Here is a 16,023-nt window from a genome sequence, read left to right as displayed (position 1 = left end):
CCCGGAGCGCTGAACTGTGCAGCCGACGAGCTCTCACGGCTTCAGCCCCTCCCTGGAGAATGGCGACTCCATCCCCAGTCGGTTCAGCTGATTTGGGACCAGTTCGGGGACGCGCAGATAGATCTGTTTGCCTCTCACGACTCGACCCATTGCGCCCAGTTTTATTCCCTGACCGAGGGCACGCTCGGCACGGATGCTCTGGCGCACAGCTGGCCGCAGGGCCGCAAGTATGCGTTTCCCCCAGTGAGCCTTCTTGCGCACACTTTGCGCAAGGTCAGGGGGGACGAGGAGCAGGTCATTCTGGTTGCCCCTTACTGGCCCAACCGGACCTGGTTCCCCGAACTAGTACTCCTCGCGACAGCACCTCTTTGGCCGATCCCTCTGAGGAAGAACCTTCTTTCTCAGGGACGGGGCACCCTATGGCACCCTCGTCCCGATCTTTGGAACCTCCACGTGTGGCTCCTGGATGGGACGAGGCAGGTTTGAGTACCCTACCACCAGCGGTGGTGGCTACCATCACTTCCGCTAGAGCGCCGTCCACGAGACACGTCTATGCGTTGAAGTGGAACCTCTTCGTCAACTGGTGCTCTTCTCACCGAGAATACCCCCGGAGATGCTCGATCAGTGTTTTGCTTTCCTTCCTTCAACAGGGGCTGGAGCGAAGGCTGTCTCCCTCCACCCTGAAGGTCTATGTTGCCGCCATTGCCGCACATCATGACCTCATCGAAGGTAAGTCGGTGGGGAAGCACGACCTGATCATCAGGTTCCTGAGAGGAGCGAGGAGACTGAATCCTCCTCGTCCTCCTCTCGTTCCCTCTTGGGACCTCTCAGTGGTTCTAACTGCCCTGAAGAGTGCTCCCTTTGAGCCCCTGCAATCAGTCGAGCTTAAGTTCCTGTCTATGAAGACAGCGCTCCTGGTTGCACTGGCCTCCATCAAGAGGGTTGGGGACCTGCACGCATTCTCCGTTGACGAAGCGTGCCTGGAATTTGGGCCGGCTTACTCTCACGTGATCCTGAGACCCCGGCCTGGATATGTGCCCAAGGTTCCTACCACTCCCTTTCGGGACCAGGTGGTGAACTTGCAAGCGCTGCCCTCGGAGGAGGCAGACCCAGCCTTGACACTGCTCTGTCCAGTACGCGCTCTCCGCGCCTATGTAGACAGAACGCAGTGTTTCAGGACCTCAGACCAGCTCTTTGTCTGTTATGGTGGGAAGCTGAAGGGAAAGGCTCTCTCCAAGCAAAGGTTGTCTCACTGGATAGTGGACACCATTGCTTTGGCTTACCAGCAGCAAGGTCGACCGTGCCCCCTTGGTGTGACTGCCCACTCCACCCGGAGTGTGGCGTCCTCTTGGGCTCTAGCGCATGGCGCCTCGCTAACAGACATCTGCAGAGCTGCAGGCTGGGCGACACCTAACACATTCGCCAGATTCTATAATCTCCGAGTGGAGCCTGTGTCCTCTCGTGTACTCGCTTCAACCAGCTAGTACCGGACCCGCTCAGGTGTCTTCGCTTGCTCGCCATTCCACTCCACGGACTGGATACGTGCGATATTTTCCTCAGGTGAGCTTCTCCGAAAGCCCTGAGCTCCTCCAGCACTCCTGACGTCGGCGCCAGTGTCTATTGCCTGTGCGTCGGCTAGGTGCCTCCCGTGTGCATGGTCCCTCCTCTGAGCGACCCCCACATGTGTATTTCCACTGTAAGCCTCTCTGAGCGTGTGTCTTTCCCTTGGCAAGCCACCTTGCCACCCCTGGGGTTGAAATATTCCACCTGCGGCTGGACACCCCAGTGTTTTCCATATGCTTCCTTCGGGTCATATGTGTATTCTCTAAGTCCCCCCCCTCCGGGCTGGCATTAATTGCATACTTCCCCTAAGGTTGGGATATGCTTCCCAGTGTACCTTGGTATTCCTGTGTTATATGGAGTCCTTTGTCCAGGCTGACAGGGATCTCGATTACGCAGGGCACTGGAAGACAGCTGAGAAGGTGGCGTGATTAGACTGGTAACCCCAGTCGTCGTCATCCGACGTAACTCGGAGTGACAACGAAAGGGAACGTCTACGGTTACGTATGTAACCCTCGTTCCCTGAGTAGGGAACGGAGACGTTACGTCTGCCTGCCACTTTCCGCTGTACCGCGGGGATCGCCTGAGCTCAGTCTTGGCTCCTCAGCGAAGAAACATATCTGCTTGCTGCCGGCTTCCTCCTTTTATACCCACGAGGTGGGGCGGAGTTACGCCATGCAAATTCCGCAGACCCATGGCATTTCTTTGCCATTGGCTCGTTTTGTAATACTCGAAGTTGATAGGCTTTCTAAGCGAAACCCCATTCGTCGTCATCCGACGTAACGTCTCCGTTCCCTACTCAGGGAACGAGGGTTACATACGTAACCGTAGACGTTTACCTGTACAACAAAACTCTAATAACCTTCAAAAAAATCAGCTTAGTATGAAAAACTAATGTAATTGCAGTTACTGAAATGCAGGTGCAAAATTAAAAATATAATACAAATATAATGCAATGTTTAAAGGGACATGGTGAAGGGAAAAATATGGTAGGAAATAAATGTTTTGCGTTCCCAGAGAAACTTTGCTGTTGCTTGGAAAGAACACAAAATTTTTGAAGTTTCTTGGGGGAATAAAGAAATGCATTAACATTATTTTTCATCACTCTGTCCCATTGGGGGCTCTGATATTTTTTTAAGCAGTGGTGACGGTATGTCGGTGTGTTTTTGGAGAGTTTTAAACCTGCAGTGCATTAAAAATAAGTAAAGCCAGATTTTGCACTTTTCCCACATTTTCTGTGTTGATATATGTAGGAAAATCTGGGGTGTCACACAAAAATATGGCCAAATTTTTTTATTTTTTTTTGCAGTATGAGTGGATTAATTTTCAAGAGGTATCAACTGATTACCAATACATTTTCAAGACAGTGTGAACAGAGCATAATGCTAACACCTCTTAACCCTGCAATACATGAACTTATATTAGTAAATCGCACCACGCTCTTTTGCCTCTGCGACTGATCACAATAATCGACTAAATCAAATCATTACTAGCAGATATAAAACTTTGTAATTCAAGCATTATAGCCGACAATTTTTTTAGCTTCTTTATTTAGCCTAGTTTGCATGCTAAGCCCTTGCAGTGGGGGTCTGTCTGCAGATCCGTATGGTGGGGGGCAGGACGGATCACGAGGGTCGTGTGGAGGTTCAGGTCAAGTCCAGGTGGGGAACTATATGCAGTGACAACTGGACCACAAGAGAAGCCATGGTGGCGTGCAGACAGTTAGGCCTCAGATACTGCCTGCATGCTATCACTGTGAGTAAGAAAGGCACTATGGGACTGGCTGATCAAGCATCGCAGCTTGACTGGTTTTGAAATCTCATATTAACATGACATGTGAGCTATTCATGTGTGAAGTATGCACTACCGTTAAGTCTGGGGTCAGTGTTTTCTTTAAAATAGTCCAGATCAGGTTACTAAAACATTGAAGTATGTTAAGTATGCTTGAAATATTAAAATTATATTTAAATAATTTATTAATATATTTTTTCCAACAGTATATACTTTTCTCTACTTTATCCAATTTTTTTTTTTGAAGATACATTTTTCGCAATAATAAGAAATTTATTCATAGACTGAAAGTGGAAACACTTTGGCTCAAAATAAGGCAACCAGCAACAACATCACTAAAACTCAACCAATGACTATATGTTTGTTTGACCAATGGAAGTATTTGCCATTATTTTTGCTATATGGTTTGATTTATTTTTAACTCATGTCTAATGCTGACATTACCATGCTTTGTATTGTGTTTTTTGTTTCATCCATGTTCAGTCATTTGCGATATTCATTCATCTACTGACGAGCTCTCCCGTGTGTTAAGGAAACGTGGTACTGGGACAGCAGTAACGTGACGGAGATGGTTCTGAGCGGAGTGAAGTGTAAGGGAGATGAGATGACTCTGACCGACTGTCAGCATCATCCTGTCATCAGCTGCAAAAGAGTGGGAGCGCAGTTCTCTGCTGGCGTCATTTGCTCAGACAGTGAGTGATATGCAACTCATAAAGAAAAGTTTGTTTGCATTGCATGTGTTTCAAAAGAAGGGTTATTCCATCATATTTTTGTTTTAAAACAATACATTTGACTTTCTCACACAATCCCTAGCGGCTTCAGACCTGGTGCTGAACGCTCCATTGGTGGAGCAGAGCGTTTACATCGAGGACCGACCCTTGCACATGCTGTACTGTGCGGCAGAGGAAAACTGCCTCGCCAAATCAGCTGCTCAAGACAACTGGCCATACGGCCACCGTCGCCTGCTACGCTTCTCCTCCCAGATACACAACATCGGCAAGGCTGACTTCAGACCACGGCTCGGCCGCCACTCATGGGTGTGGCACGAATGCCATAGGTAAACCAAGGAGCTCTTGTTGTTGCTAAATTTCAAATCTCATACCTGGCCCACAGGCTGTATGTTCTCTCTTTAAAGGGATAGTTCACCCAAAAATTAAAATTCTGTCAGTATTTACTCACCCTAATGTTGTTCAACCACGTAAGACCTTCGTTCATCTTCAGAACATGAATTAAGATATTTTTGATTAAATCTGAGAGCTGGATCATTCCTCCTTAGGCTTCTAAAGGGATTGACACTTGTTCCCCGAAAAGTTATTAAAGACATTGTTAAAATAGTCCAAGTGACTACAGTTGCTCAATCCTAAGTTTATCAAGCGACGAGAATACTTTTTTGTGCGCAAAACAAAAACAAAAATAACGACTTTATTTCATCTATTCATGTCCTTCTCTGTGGGCCTCGAAGTCAGTTCACTAGTGTAATAGCGTACGCTTCTGTTGTTATACGTCACACGCATCACACACATGTCCAGCGTCGGCCAATAGTGAGCCTACGTGGGACGTAGCTCTACGCAATCATACTAAGTTAACTGACTAGAGGCCAACAGAGAAGGAAATGAATAGTTGAAATAAAGTCGTTATTTTTGTTACTTTTTGCAAACAAAAAGTATTCTCGTCGCTTGATAAACTTAAGATTGAGCCACTGTAGTCACTTGGACTATTTTAACAATGTCTTTAATGACTTTTCGGGGCTGGCAAGTTTCAATCCCTTAAGAAGCCTATGGAGGAGTGATGCAGCTCTCAGATTTCATCAAAAATATCTTAATTCGTGTTCCGAAGATGAACGAAGGTCTTACGGGGTTGGAACAACATGAGGGTGAGTAAATACTGACAGAATTTTCATTTTTGGGTGAACTATCCCTTTAAGCTGGAGCAAGTATGCAAACGCTAGCTATGCAAGCTCAATTTCATCACAAAATAGAGCGCTGCATGTATTTTTGTTGGCCACCATGGAAGTTAGCAACAACCTGGTTCCCAATGATTTTTCCATTGGTTTTTGGGTTATTGCAGAAAATAAGCTATGTGACAACTAAAGTTAATGATCATGATCTTCACTAATGCACATAACTGAATATTTAAAAACCATAAATACAATCACCAGAAGTAAAAAGCTAAAGTAGGCTATTAATGAACTACACCATGGTCGCATTATTTCAATGACACCACAATCAGCTCTTTCAAAAACATTTTCCCTGAAATTTTGAGTTAGAATAGTTTGCAAAAGTGCAAGTATTAACACAATAAGGCTGCGCAAGTAGACTAGTTATTAGATGAGTTTAGCTGTTCGGTGAAATTACATTTAATGTCCCAACAACCTCTGTAGTCCCATTTAACCACTTTTAGCAACTGCCTTTTTTTAAGTAAAAGCTTAAAAATCCCAAGGGGGTATAAAATAAAACATGAAAATATCTTGAGCTTGTTAAATTCCAGGCATTTAACCAAAAACCCATTCAAACACCCGCATTGACTTCAGGATGATGGAATCGGATGTGATAAATTGCGAAATCGTTTCTGGGTTTTGGCCTACAAAACGTAACACTCAATAATATTAATTCAATAACTAGCTTGAAATAAAAAAGAACAATACTTTTACAGCATTTATTCATCTTAGATCCTTACTTAATGAACACTATTAAATATGTTAATTGTCAGTACATGATGCCTAATGCTAATGCATGGACTTTTGTCATTGAATACTTAGTATTCCCACAAGGGTCACTACAGCGCAAATAGGCATTATCCATAAACCTGTCTTCTTCTACAGTCAGTTTAGTCTTTCCGGTCAACTACTATCATGACAACAGTTTGAAGACACTCTTGCCAATCAAGTTAATTAAACCTAATTAAATTGTCAACATTCAATTAAATGCCTTAAACATTTAAAGATTCTACCACCCCCTTGATTACTGAGTTTTTTTACTGCCACAGTAATACAAGAATGCACGAGTAAACTTATGTTGCAATGCATTGGCCAAGCATTCGTATCTGCATTTGTGTATTTGCATGACAGCACTTGAACTAAGAGTGAATTATGCATGAATAGATTAATGTTCACTTTTGGTAATGTTGTTCGCTGAGAGTATTGGGTTGGCTTGCTTGGTTTGAACAGAGATCTATCAACTGTGTTTTTCTTTTAAGCGTCTGGCAGCTTTGCTGAATCTCCTTTTGCTCCAGCCTGATCCAGCTGCAGCCCCAAGGAGCCATATGGCTTTACTAACACTGAGCGCTAGCAGTCATGTCGGCTGAACAACATTCCAAAGGTCATAAACTTCTATGACCTTATTCGATATAAATTTCTTCCTACAAACCAGAGCAGAGTCTTTCAGACCCTGGACAACCAACAGGGTGAATGAAAGTTCAAGCTGGCGGTCTCTGCTTTAAATGAACACGTGTGCGGACATGATCCAGGGCTGGTTATATCAGTCTCACAGTTCGTAATGCTATAGCCTTCAACTACACTGAGCTGAAGTGCTTAAATATTAATATTTTGCTTTACAACTGCATAGTTACAATTGTTTTCCTCCTTCATGTTTAAACAACTATTGCATCTGCAAAAGTTCTTATTCTGTGGTTTCTGCATTGAAGTCTATGAATTGAAGTCTTAAAACTGTATTTTAAAAATGAGTAAAATATTCACTCTTATTGAGAAGCATTGGGGATCAAATAGCCATGTGACAAACCAGTTACAATATCTGCATAAAATGAACATTATAATATTAAATAATATTTTCCTCAGGTGGTGGATGTGCCTCCTCCTGGCCAAAATTCATAAAACATGGTCAAAAACATTAACTTTTTTGGACAGATATCATGCTTGCTCCATGTGTTATTTACTCTCTTTGATGATATTCTGTGAAACAAAATGAAATATTTTGTAAATAAACACTTTCGCAATTTTTACACTTACCAAATTCAGTGGGTTTAATAGATTTTTGAACCAAATGAACCCGTTCACTCAAAAGAGCCGGCTCATAAGTTCACTGATTTGGTTCTTGAGTTCGATTTGAACTGCTCAAGATCTACTTCTTCAAAGAATATACTTTTGAGTCCCAAAGAAGAAGAAAAAAACATAAAAGAAGACATTTTTATTTTTGTGTTGACTATCCCTTTAAAATAGCCTCTCAATGCAGTAGATGACTGCGAAGTCTAAATTCAGTGGTGTAGAAGCGGTAGAGCTGTTTTACGTGCTCTCACACCATGCATTTTCCAGATGATTTATGAATAAGAGCAGCTTTGAATAGTCTCCATTAACTCTTAAGGGTGGTCTGTGTTTACACTGCAAGCTTCCTAGCAGACATCAGGTTTCCCAATGCATCACGATGATGATGAGGAAACCTGTTGTGTGCTCTTGCTGACCGGGATTGGGACTGGAGCCAGTGTCTGAGACCCTGCGGCTTCACTTCCCTCCTTCACGCCTACAGCACTGAATCTGCTCTCCAAGCCCTTTTAAATCTTTTTCCATGAAAATGACAGATCTGTAGGTTGCAGTATAGTATGATTCGGGATAGCTTAAATTCCGTTATTGTTTGTTTATATTTTATTGTCTTCCTTAGGGGAAACTAGTTTTGCAGCAGATGTTAACAGACATACAGATAATACATAACACACAAACAATATATAATACACATTGCACAAATCATAGTTCATATCAAAGCAATCGACCTATGAAAAGTTCATTAAACCAACAGCTAGAAAATAATCGTTTTGTTATTCCTCCTGGCTCTAAACCGACGACCAGAAGGCAACAGTTGAATTTTTTTTATATAACGGATGATCTAAATTTCTTAAAATTTCTTAGAACGTGCCTTACTTAAAACCTGTCTATGATGAATGTCAATAGGCTGGATTTGACTTATTCCTATGACTTTTCCTGCCAAATTAACAAGGTCAACATTTGTAAGATTGCCAAAACAAGTTGTTATACAAAAAGAAAACACGGATTCAATTAAAAGCTTATAAAGGAGGTCATAATCTTAGAGCATACATTAAATGAGTTTATACTACACATCTCAGAAATATACTTTTATGTACTTCTCAGAAATATACTTACTTGACTTATACTGAGAGAAAAGTCCATATATATTTGGCCTGTACTTGTACTCAATCTTTTGATCGAGATATACTCAAGTATAATTAAGTATTCAAAGTATACTTGGCTTGTAGTTGTGTTAACTCTTTTGATCGAGTACCCTGTTAAATATACTTTTTTTTACATCGTTTTTCATACAGTCGTATGAAACTTACATTGTTTAAAAATATTTATTAGAATATTGATATAAAACAGATATGTTTCTAATTCTGCGTATCTGAATTTTTGTGTAGCCTGGCTAGTCCATAGTCCACTAGTAGTGTACATAGGAATTTACTTTAATTCCACCAGCTATCTATGTTTTCACTGTTATACGGTAGGAGGCGCTATGACACATCTTCTAGTACAGAATCTCCGGATCATTCAAAACACAGGAGAAGAAGAAGCTGAAACAAGTGATAGAATATTGCTCACGCAAATGTAAATTAACGTGATCATCAAACATTAAACAGCAAGTAAATCAAAACTGCTTAATGTTACCAAATGAAATGTCGAACCCATGATGAGAAAACGACTGTGAAAATTTGGGGGTGTTGGACTCGACCTACTCGTTCTGAATCTGATCAAGTAACGTTAGTAGTCTTTGACAAAAATGTGATTTTCTCAACTTTTTTGTTTAAAATGTTGCCATTCTTTATTAAACTTACAGACATTCAAGTGTTGATTAAAAAAAGAATGCATGAAGCTAATAAAATGTTTTTACAATTAGTTAAAGCACAGTTAAAGATATTGTAGTACAGATGCATTACAAATGAGAAACCTAGTTGTGTACTTAAAGTTTACTACTGTTACACTTATAGTACACTTAAAAGTATACTTTTATAAACTAAAAGTGGGCCAATTTATTCCTAAGTGGTATTGAAATAGTACACTTACAAGTTTACAAGTACACATTGATATTAGTATACTTACTACATAAAGCATACTTAAAAATATACACTTGAACATTACTTAAGTATATTTCATAAAATTAACTTGAAGTATACTTCTTTTTCGTAAGGGTTGCCGGAGTTTTTAAAATGATTTTAGCCGGTTATTTTTGAATTATGTTTTTTGGATGGTTTAACCCTGTTAAACTTCAGAAGACTGTGTTTATGACTTCCAGGCACTATCATAGTATGGATATCTTCACCTATTATGACCTGCTGTCTCTAAACGGGACCAAAGTGGCAGACGGACATAAAGCGAGCTTCTGCCTGGAGGACACCGAGTGCCATGAAGGTAAGACAGAGGTCAAAGGTCAGATAATAGACTTGTCTGTTTGATTAACACCAAACTTAATCTTTTCTTAACCGATTTAAAAAAAAATGTTTTTTACTTTATTGATGTTATTTTGTTGTGTGTGATAAACAATTTAGTTTTCATAAATTAGGTTTCAGGAGGTTTTTATGCTACAATAAACTCCATTATTTCCAAAGATCAAGGACAATTTTATTTCAGTGCTATAAATTATTTGTTTCATAGTAACCGTCATAAATTTTGGCTTTCATGCCAAGGTAGTTGTTTATCCACTAGGGGTCTCTGGACTACTGGGTATAGTCTACCATTGAAATCTGTTTATGGATCAGTACCGATACATTACAGTGACCAATACTTTAAATCTGCTCTGTCACTTTTAGGCTATACATCTAGGGTGGTATACATACTTTAGATTTGAAGCAATTAACATTAAACGCACTAAAGCTTAACTGCTTTAAGCTGATTAAGCTGATTAAGCTCTTAGCTGATTTAAAGGGACAGTTCATCCAAAAATAAAAATTCTGTCATCATATAATCACCCTCAAGTTTTTCCAAACCTGTATGAATTTCTTTCTTCTACTCAACACAAAGGAAGATATTTTTAAGAATGTTTGTAGCCAAACAGTTCAACGTCAATGGAAGTCAATGGTGCCCCACAACTGTTCTTCAAAATATCTTCCTTTGTGTTCAACAGAAGACAGAAACTCATACAGGTTTAGAAAAATATGAGGGTGAATAAATGATGACAGAAAATTCATTAATGTGTGAACGGTCCCTTTAGGCTGGTTTAGTTGGTCAACAAATATCTCAAAACCCTTCTAAAATCAGCTAAATAGTCTATCCAATCCCCCTGGCTGGACAAGACGTTCACACACTTTTTGCATTTTACTGCACTGGGTTTCCATTTAAACATGTGTGAGATGGGCGTTCACGTATGGCGTTATTTGCAGCATGAGCGCCACGTTTAGAAGTTATTATTATTATTTTATTTTATTTGAGCCACATGTTTTTACAATGCCATGTCATGCGGCAGAACAACGGTCAAAGACGTATGCATGTTTACATAGAAAAACAATAGAAACGCAGCCCAGTGGAAAGCAAAAACGTGACATCTATAGTGAAATAATAAAAAAAGCAAGGTTGAAAAAAGTTACCTTCTTTTAATGAGCGTCAAACGCGTTTATCTAGTGCATGTTTACATAAAAAAAACAATGGAAAAGCATCACAGTGGAATGCAAAAACTGGTTTAATATTAGTCTGGTTTAATGTGTTCTTCGGCTTGTCTTCAGCAATACACTGGTGCCACTTTCCTTGTTGCAGGTGTTTCAAAGCACTATGAATGTGCTAACTTTGGTGAGCAGGGCATCACAGTGGGCTGCTGGGACTTGTACAGACATGATATCGACTGCCAGTGGATTGACATCACGGATGTTAAACCAGGAAACTACATTCTACAGGTATTCACTTGTGGTAATAGTCACAGAAAGAAAAAAACACCTTGGTACTTTGTTAAAAATGTGTTTCCATCAGCTAGATAGCACACTAACAGCAAAGAGCAGTTACATGAGCCGACTGTGGTCCCGTAGGACCCCATCATCGGGGCTTTTCTGCGGGGCAAGTGTTGTTGCAGTTCTGCCCTCTAGTGGTGGAGTTTAGTCAGATCTCGTGCAGTTCACCATGATGTCCAGGAATGCAGGGTTAGAAGAGTAATAGGATTTGGTTTGTTTAATGATGTAATGAACCTTAATTACACAGAGGGAGGGTGGAGGAAGGATTTTACTGGAAAAGACCCACCCGGATAAGGATTAACTAACAAAAAGCCCAGAATACAGTCTTTAATTTTGAAGATCTTGCTGTCACTAGGCCTACTTGGACACACTTTGCTGATTATGCTGTTAGCTTGATTATAATTACGCCACCATTCTTTTTTTCTCTTTGTCAGGTCATTATAAACCCCAACTTTGAGGTAGCTGAGAGTGACTTCACCAACAACGCTATGCGGTGCAACTGCAAATACGATGGCAACCGTGTCTGGTTGCATAAATGTCATCTTGGTGAGATGGGCTGTTGTTCACTGGGTCCTTCAGGCCTGCCCGATTCTATTAAACATGATTTGAAGGGAATAAAATGGCATGCTTGCTTATTCAGATATTTAAAATCAGCACTAAATTAAGCTTTATTATATACCTTGTTTACAACACAATTTGTATTATTTGTGTTTCAGGTGATTCATTCAGTGAGGAGGCCGAGAAAGAATTTGAGCATTATCCTGGGCAGCTCAACAACAAGATCTCATAATTTTTTTTTTTTTTGTGAACAAACCCAGTGACCTGCAATGACCACGTGGCTCTGGACAAAGAGAAACTTTTATCACTAAGGTCCAATAACATGTTGTTGTGCCGACTTTAGATTAGGTCATCGGAAATGATCATGTGGCCTCATAGACAGAACAGAGCTGTGATTGCAGCCTGGGCCTTTGTCAATGCAAATGGTTGAACAGTGGCTATACACTTCCTCTTGTATGAACGCTGAACCTCACAGAGCAGACGTCAGCCATTTTATGTGATGCACCACTTTCATTTAGTGAATTTATAACATGCATCAGGGAATTATAAAGACTAATTGCCAATGGAAGGCTTCTCATACCTGCATTTATTTTTGAACCCATGCAGGATCTGTGTCCATGTATCTGTATATTTCTGAAGTGTCCTAAAACCATGTTTTTAAAAATATATTCAAATCTGCACTTTAAAAAACTTGATGCTATATGAATGATCTTTTCTGCCACATTCAGATCTAATAAAAAAAAAAATGCCTATAGACTAGGAATTTAGACTTTGAATTCAGAACACTAGAAATTCTCAACCTTTTGAGTGGTAACAAGTTAATTAGGGTATTTAAATAAATATTCAGTTAAACTACTTCCAAAACCTTAAATGTAGTGGTTACATGTAGAAGAACTGCAAAGACCTGACCATTTCAGAGCTCCATTAAACTTTAATAGAATTTAATACCTTTTAAACGTCCTTAAAACCTGTAAGACCTCCCCTTTCAAGAATAGAGAAACACCAGAAAACCAGTTACGTTCTTGTATTTGTTTTATTAACATTTACATGAAGAGGAACAACTGAAGGTTTTAAGTGACAGGAAATGCAGTAAGAAAAAATATAAACGGGTGACAAGTTTAGAAAAAGGGGAAAAAACAAACATGGACCACACAACAACAGAAATCAACTTAAGCAAGCTCCTCTTCACCCTCCTCCTCAAACTCCCCTTCCTCCTCAGCGGTGGCATCCTGGTACTGCTGGTACTCGGACACCAGGTCGTTCATGTTGCTCTCAGCCTCTGTGAACTCCATCTCGTCCATGCCCTCTCCAGTGTACCAATGCAGGAAAGCCTTGCGCCTGAACATGGCCGTGAACTGCTCAGAGATTCTCTTGAAGAGCTCCTGGATAGCAGTGCTGTTGCCGATGAAGGTGGCGGCCATTTTGAGACCACGGGGTGGAATGTCGCAGACGGCGGTCTTAACGTTGTTGGGGATCCATTCTACGAAGTAGCTGCTGTTCTTGTTCTGAACGTTGAGCATCTGCTCGTCCACCTCCTTCATGGACATACGGCCACGGAAGACAGCGGCCACAGTCAGGTAGCGGCCGTGACGCGGGTCGCAGGCGGCCATCATGTTTTTAGCGTCAAACATCTGCTGGGTGAGTTCGGGAACGGTCAGGGCACGGTACTGCTGGCTGCCTCTGCTAGTCAGAGGAGCGAAGCCTGGCATGAAGAAGTGCAGACGGGGGAAGGGCACCATATTCACTGCCAGTTTACGGAGATCTGCGTTCAACTGACCGGGGAACCTCAAGCAGGTAGTGACACCGCTCATGGTGGCGGAGACTAGGTGGTTGAGGTCACCATATGTAGGGGTTGTGAGTTTGAGAGTACGGAAGCAGATGTCATAAAGGGCTTCGTTGTCGATGCAGTAGGTCTCGTCTGTGTTTTCCACCAGCTGATGGACAGACAACGTGGCATTGTAGGGCTCTACCACGGTGTCTGATACTTTGGGAGAGGGCACCACGCTGAAGGTGTTCATGATACGGTCAGGGTACTCCTCCCGGATTTTGCTAATGAGGAGGGTTCCCATACCAGACCCTGTACCTCCACCCAAGGAGTGAGTGAGCTGGAAGCCCTGCAGACAGTCACAGCTCTCCGCCTCTTTCCGAACCACATCCAAAACGGAGTCAACTAGCTCAGCTCCTTCGGTATAGTGGCCCTTAGCCCAGTTGTTTCCAGCACCACTCTGGCCTATCAGGTGACAAATGGTTAGGAGTTTAGTTACTTCAACACAAAGGAAACTAGATCCATATCAGGTGACAATTTGCCATTCAAATTTTGTTCAGAGCAAGTGCAGGATAATTTTCTTCTAAATCAGATGTCCCAACTAAACCATTGCTCTCAGGTGCACATTTGTAGTACAACATTTGTTTTATAATATTTACCAAAAACAAAGTTGTCTGGTCTGAAGATCTGACCAAATGGACCAGACCTCACGGAGTCCATTGTACCAGGCTCCAAATCCACCAGTACAGCACGTGGAACATACTTTCCACCTATAAATAAACAACAACAAAGTACAGACTATAAGGACAAATACATACACAAAATACTAACTAATACAGCTTTGTCAAATAAAAATACAAAAAGGCATGAATTTCTGCTCACCTGAGGCTTCATTGTAATAAACATTAATTCTGTCCAGCTGAAGGTCACTGTCGCCATGGTAACTGCCTGTTGGGTCAATTCCATGCTCGTCGCTAATGACTTCCCAGAACTGAAATAAGATGGATTCAAAAGGTAAAACATATTTACTTTCCCCATTCAATTTAGTTAGATTTGAGACTTATTTAGAAAATGACCAAACGCATTGATATGGAATTGGTTTAAAACTAGGCTAAAGTAATCCAATATTGAATAGCCAGAGCTTTGTTACATGGGCTCCACACTAGTAAAATGGAGTTTGCCAAGTCACCGGAGCCATTTTACACGACCCGGGAGCTTAAAGTAACAGCGACGTAGTATCACGGCACTAATATCTCGAATTGTTAACTTTGGATATGGCACAATGAGATGAAATTATTCAGATCCTGTGTTTGCATGGTGCCAGGGGGTATTTGCAACATATTAGCGTTCCCGCACTTTTCCATGAGCTAGATACAACCGGCCACATTACGACACGTGATTCTTCTCGTGAATCGACTCGTTCGAACGGTTTATTCAAATCTTTTCGCCTGAGTCACGACTCCCCGGCATTCGATTGACAACTTTAGTAGATGAGCAAAATTGAGAGATTCGGCTCTACCAAATCAATACAAAGAACCGAATCGCTTGCGCATCGGACATTACGCCGGTCAGGCGCGGCCAACACCCTAAAACTAACGCATTGTTTCACCATTAGCTCATTTAAATCGTGCGGATTTTATACAATAAACGTCCTTAAAAAAAAAAAAAAAAAGCCATTTTTCGTCGATTCTTAGTTGAGGACTCAAAAACACGATTTTTTTAAAAAAACTTGTTGCGTGTTAAGAAGAATCCAGAACCATATTTAAACCAAATAGCTTTAAGAGGTTAAGATTAAACAATTAAAAAGATTAAGCGTAATTTATTAAACTAACAATGTATGATCCTAAAAGCCGCTAAGATTAGCTAACGTTAACGTTACCCAACAAAAGCCCAACGGACAACGTTACTTTATTATATATTACAATTAATACATGTATTCGTTCAGTTCTTACCTTAGCACCAATCTGATTGCCGCACTGTCCAGCCTGTAAATGCACAATCTCCCTCATTCTTGCGTATTTGTTTGCTTAAAAACCCAAAATATGACTGAAACAAACACCTTCTAATTCAAACCCCTCGGCAATGAGGTCGTAAAATGAGACGTGCTCCTACTTATTCAGTCTGGAGAAATCGCCAACATTTCCATCATTCTCATTGGTTGCTTTGCGCCCTCTCCAGCATTCTCATTGGCTCCTCTGTGTGCTAGTTGTTATGATTGGTTTATCCAGACGGATGCGTCATTATAGGCAGGCTGAATGGCCATTGGCTAGAAGAGCGGTTATAACGGCTCTCGACATTCAAAACGCTCAACTAAAAAAAATAATTTAAAAATATCAAAAAAGTTTTTTGTGAAGGAGTTAGGGCTGCAGGCATATTTCCCAAAACTTATTTGCTTAAAGAGGACAAATAAAACATAATCGAAGCCGTTTTGACAGTATAACCTTTCCATTTGTCTC

The 16,023-nt window shown here is 41.2% G+C and overlaps 2 protein-coding genes across 5 annotated transcripts in view; one reads left to right on the top strand and one right to left on the bottom strand.

The window, feature by feature from the left end:
* Positions 1–12,555, top strand: part of loxl3a (lysyl oxidase-like 3a) — a 33,041-nt gene extending 20,486 nt beyond the window's left edge. For 3 of the 4 annotated variants that reach the window (XM_077247385.1, XM_077247388.1, XM_077247387.1), the window contains exons 10-15: positions 3,884–4,043; positions 4,165–4,408; positions 9,603–9,718; positions 11,057–11,193; positions 11,679–11,790; positions 11,961–12,555. In XM_077247385.1, the coding sequence (XP_077103500.1) occupies positions 3,884–4,043; positions 4,165–4,408; positions 9,603–9,718; positions 11,057–11,193; positions 11,679–11,790; positions 11,961–12,034 (843 nt within the window). In that variant the 3' untranslated portion in view covers positions 12,035–12,555. Of the gene's footprint in view, positions 1–3,159; positions 3,316–3,883; positions 4,044–4,164; positions 4,409–9,602; positions 9,719–11,056; positions 11,194–11,678; positions 11,791–11,960 lie in introns of all 4 variants that reach the window. The other variant, XM_077247389.1, reaches the window with a different exon arrangement.
* A 261-nt stretch (positions 12,556–12,816) lies between these two features.
* On the bottom strand, positions 12,817–15,752 carry tubb4b (tubulin, beta 4B class IVb). Its single transcript, XM_077247391.1, has 4 exons — positions 15,520–15,752; positions 14,450–14,558; positions 14,227–14,337; positions 12,817–14,032 (listed from the first exon to the last, which is right to left on the bottom strand). Exons 1-4 carry the CDS (start codon positions 15,574–15,576, stop codon positions 12,972–12,974), a joined length of 1,338 nt encoding a protein of 445 aa, XP_077103506.1. The 5' UTR covers positions 15,577–15,752; the 3' UTR covers positions 12,817–12,971.
* Positions 15,753–16,023: the final 271 nt, after the last annotated feature.

This window comes from Siphateles boraxobius, unplaced genomic scaffold (genome assembly GCF_051911475.1).
Source record: "Siphateles boraxobius isolate OS27281-9 unplaced genomic scaffold, OSU_SipBor_1 3, whole genome shotgun sequence".
Lineage (NCBI taxonomy): Eukaryota > Metazoa > Chordata > Actinopteri > Cypriniformes > Leuciscidae > Siphateles > Siphateles boraxobius.
Note: the sequence above shows the minus strand (reverse complement) of the source record. Positions and strands in the feature narration are given on the sequence as shown.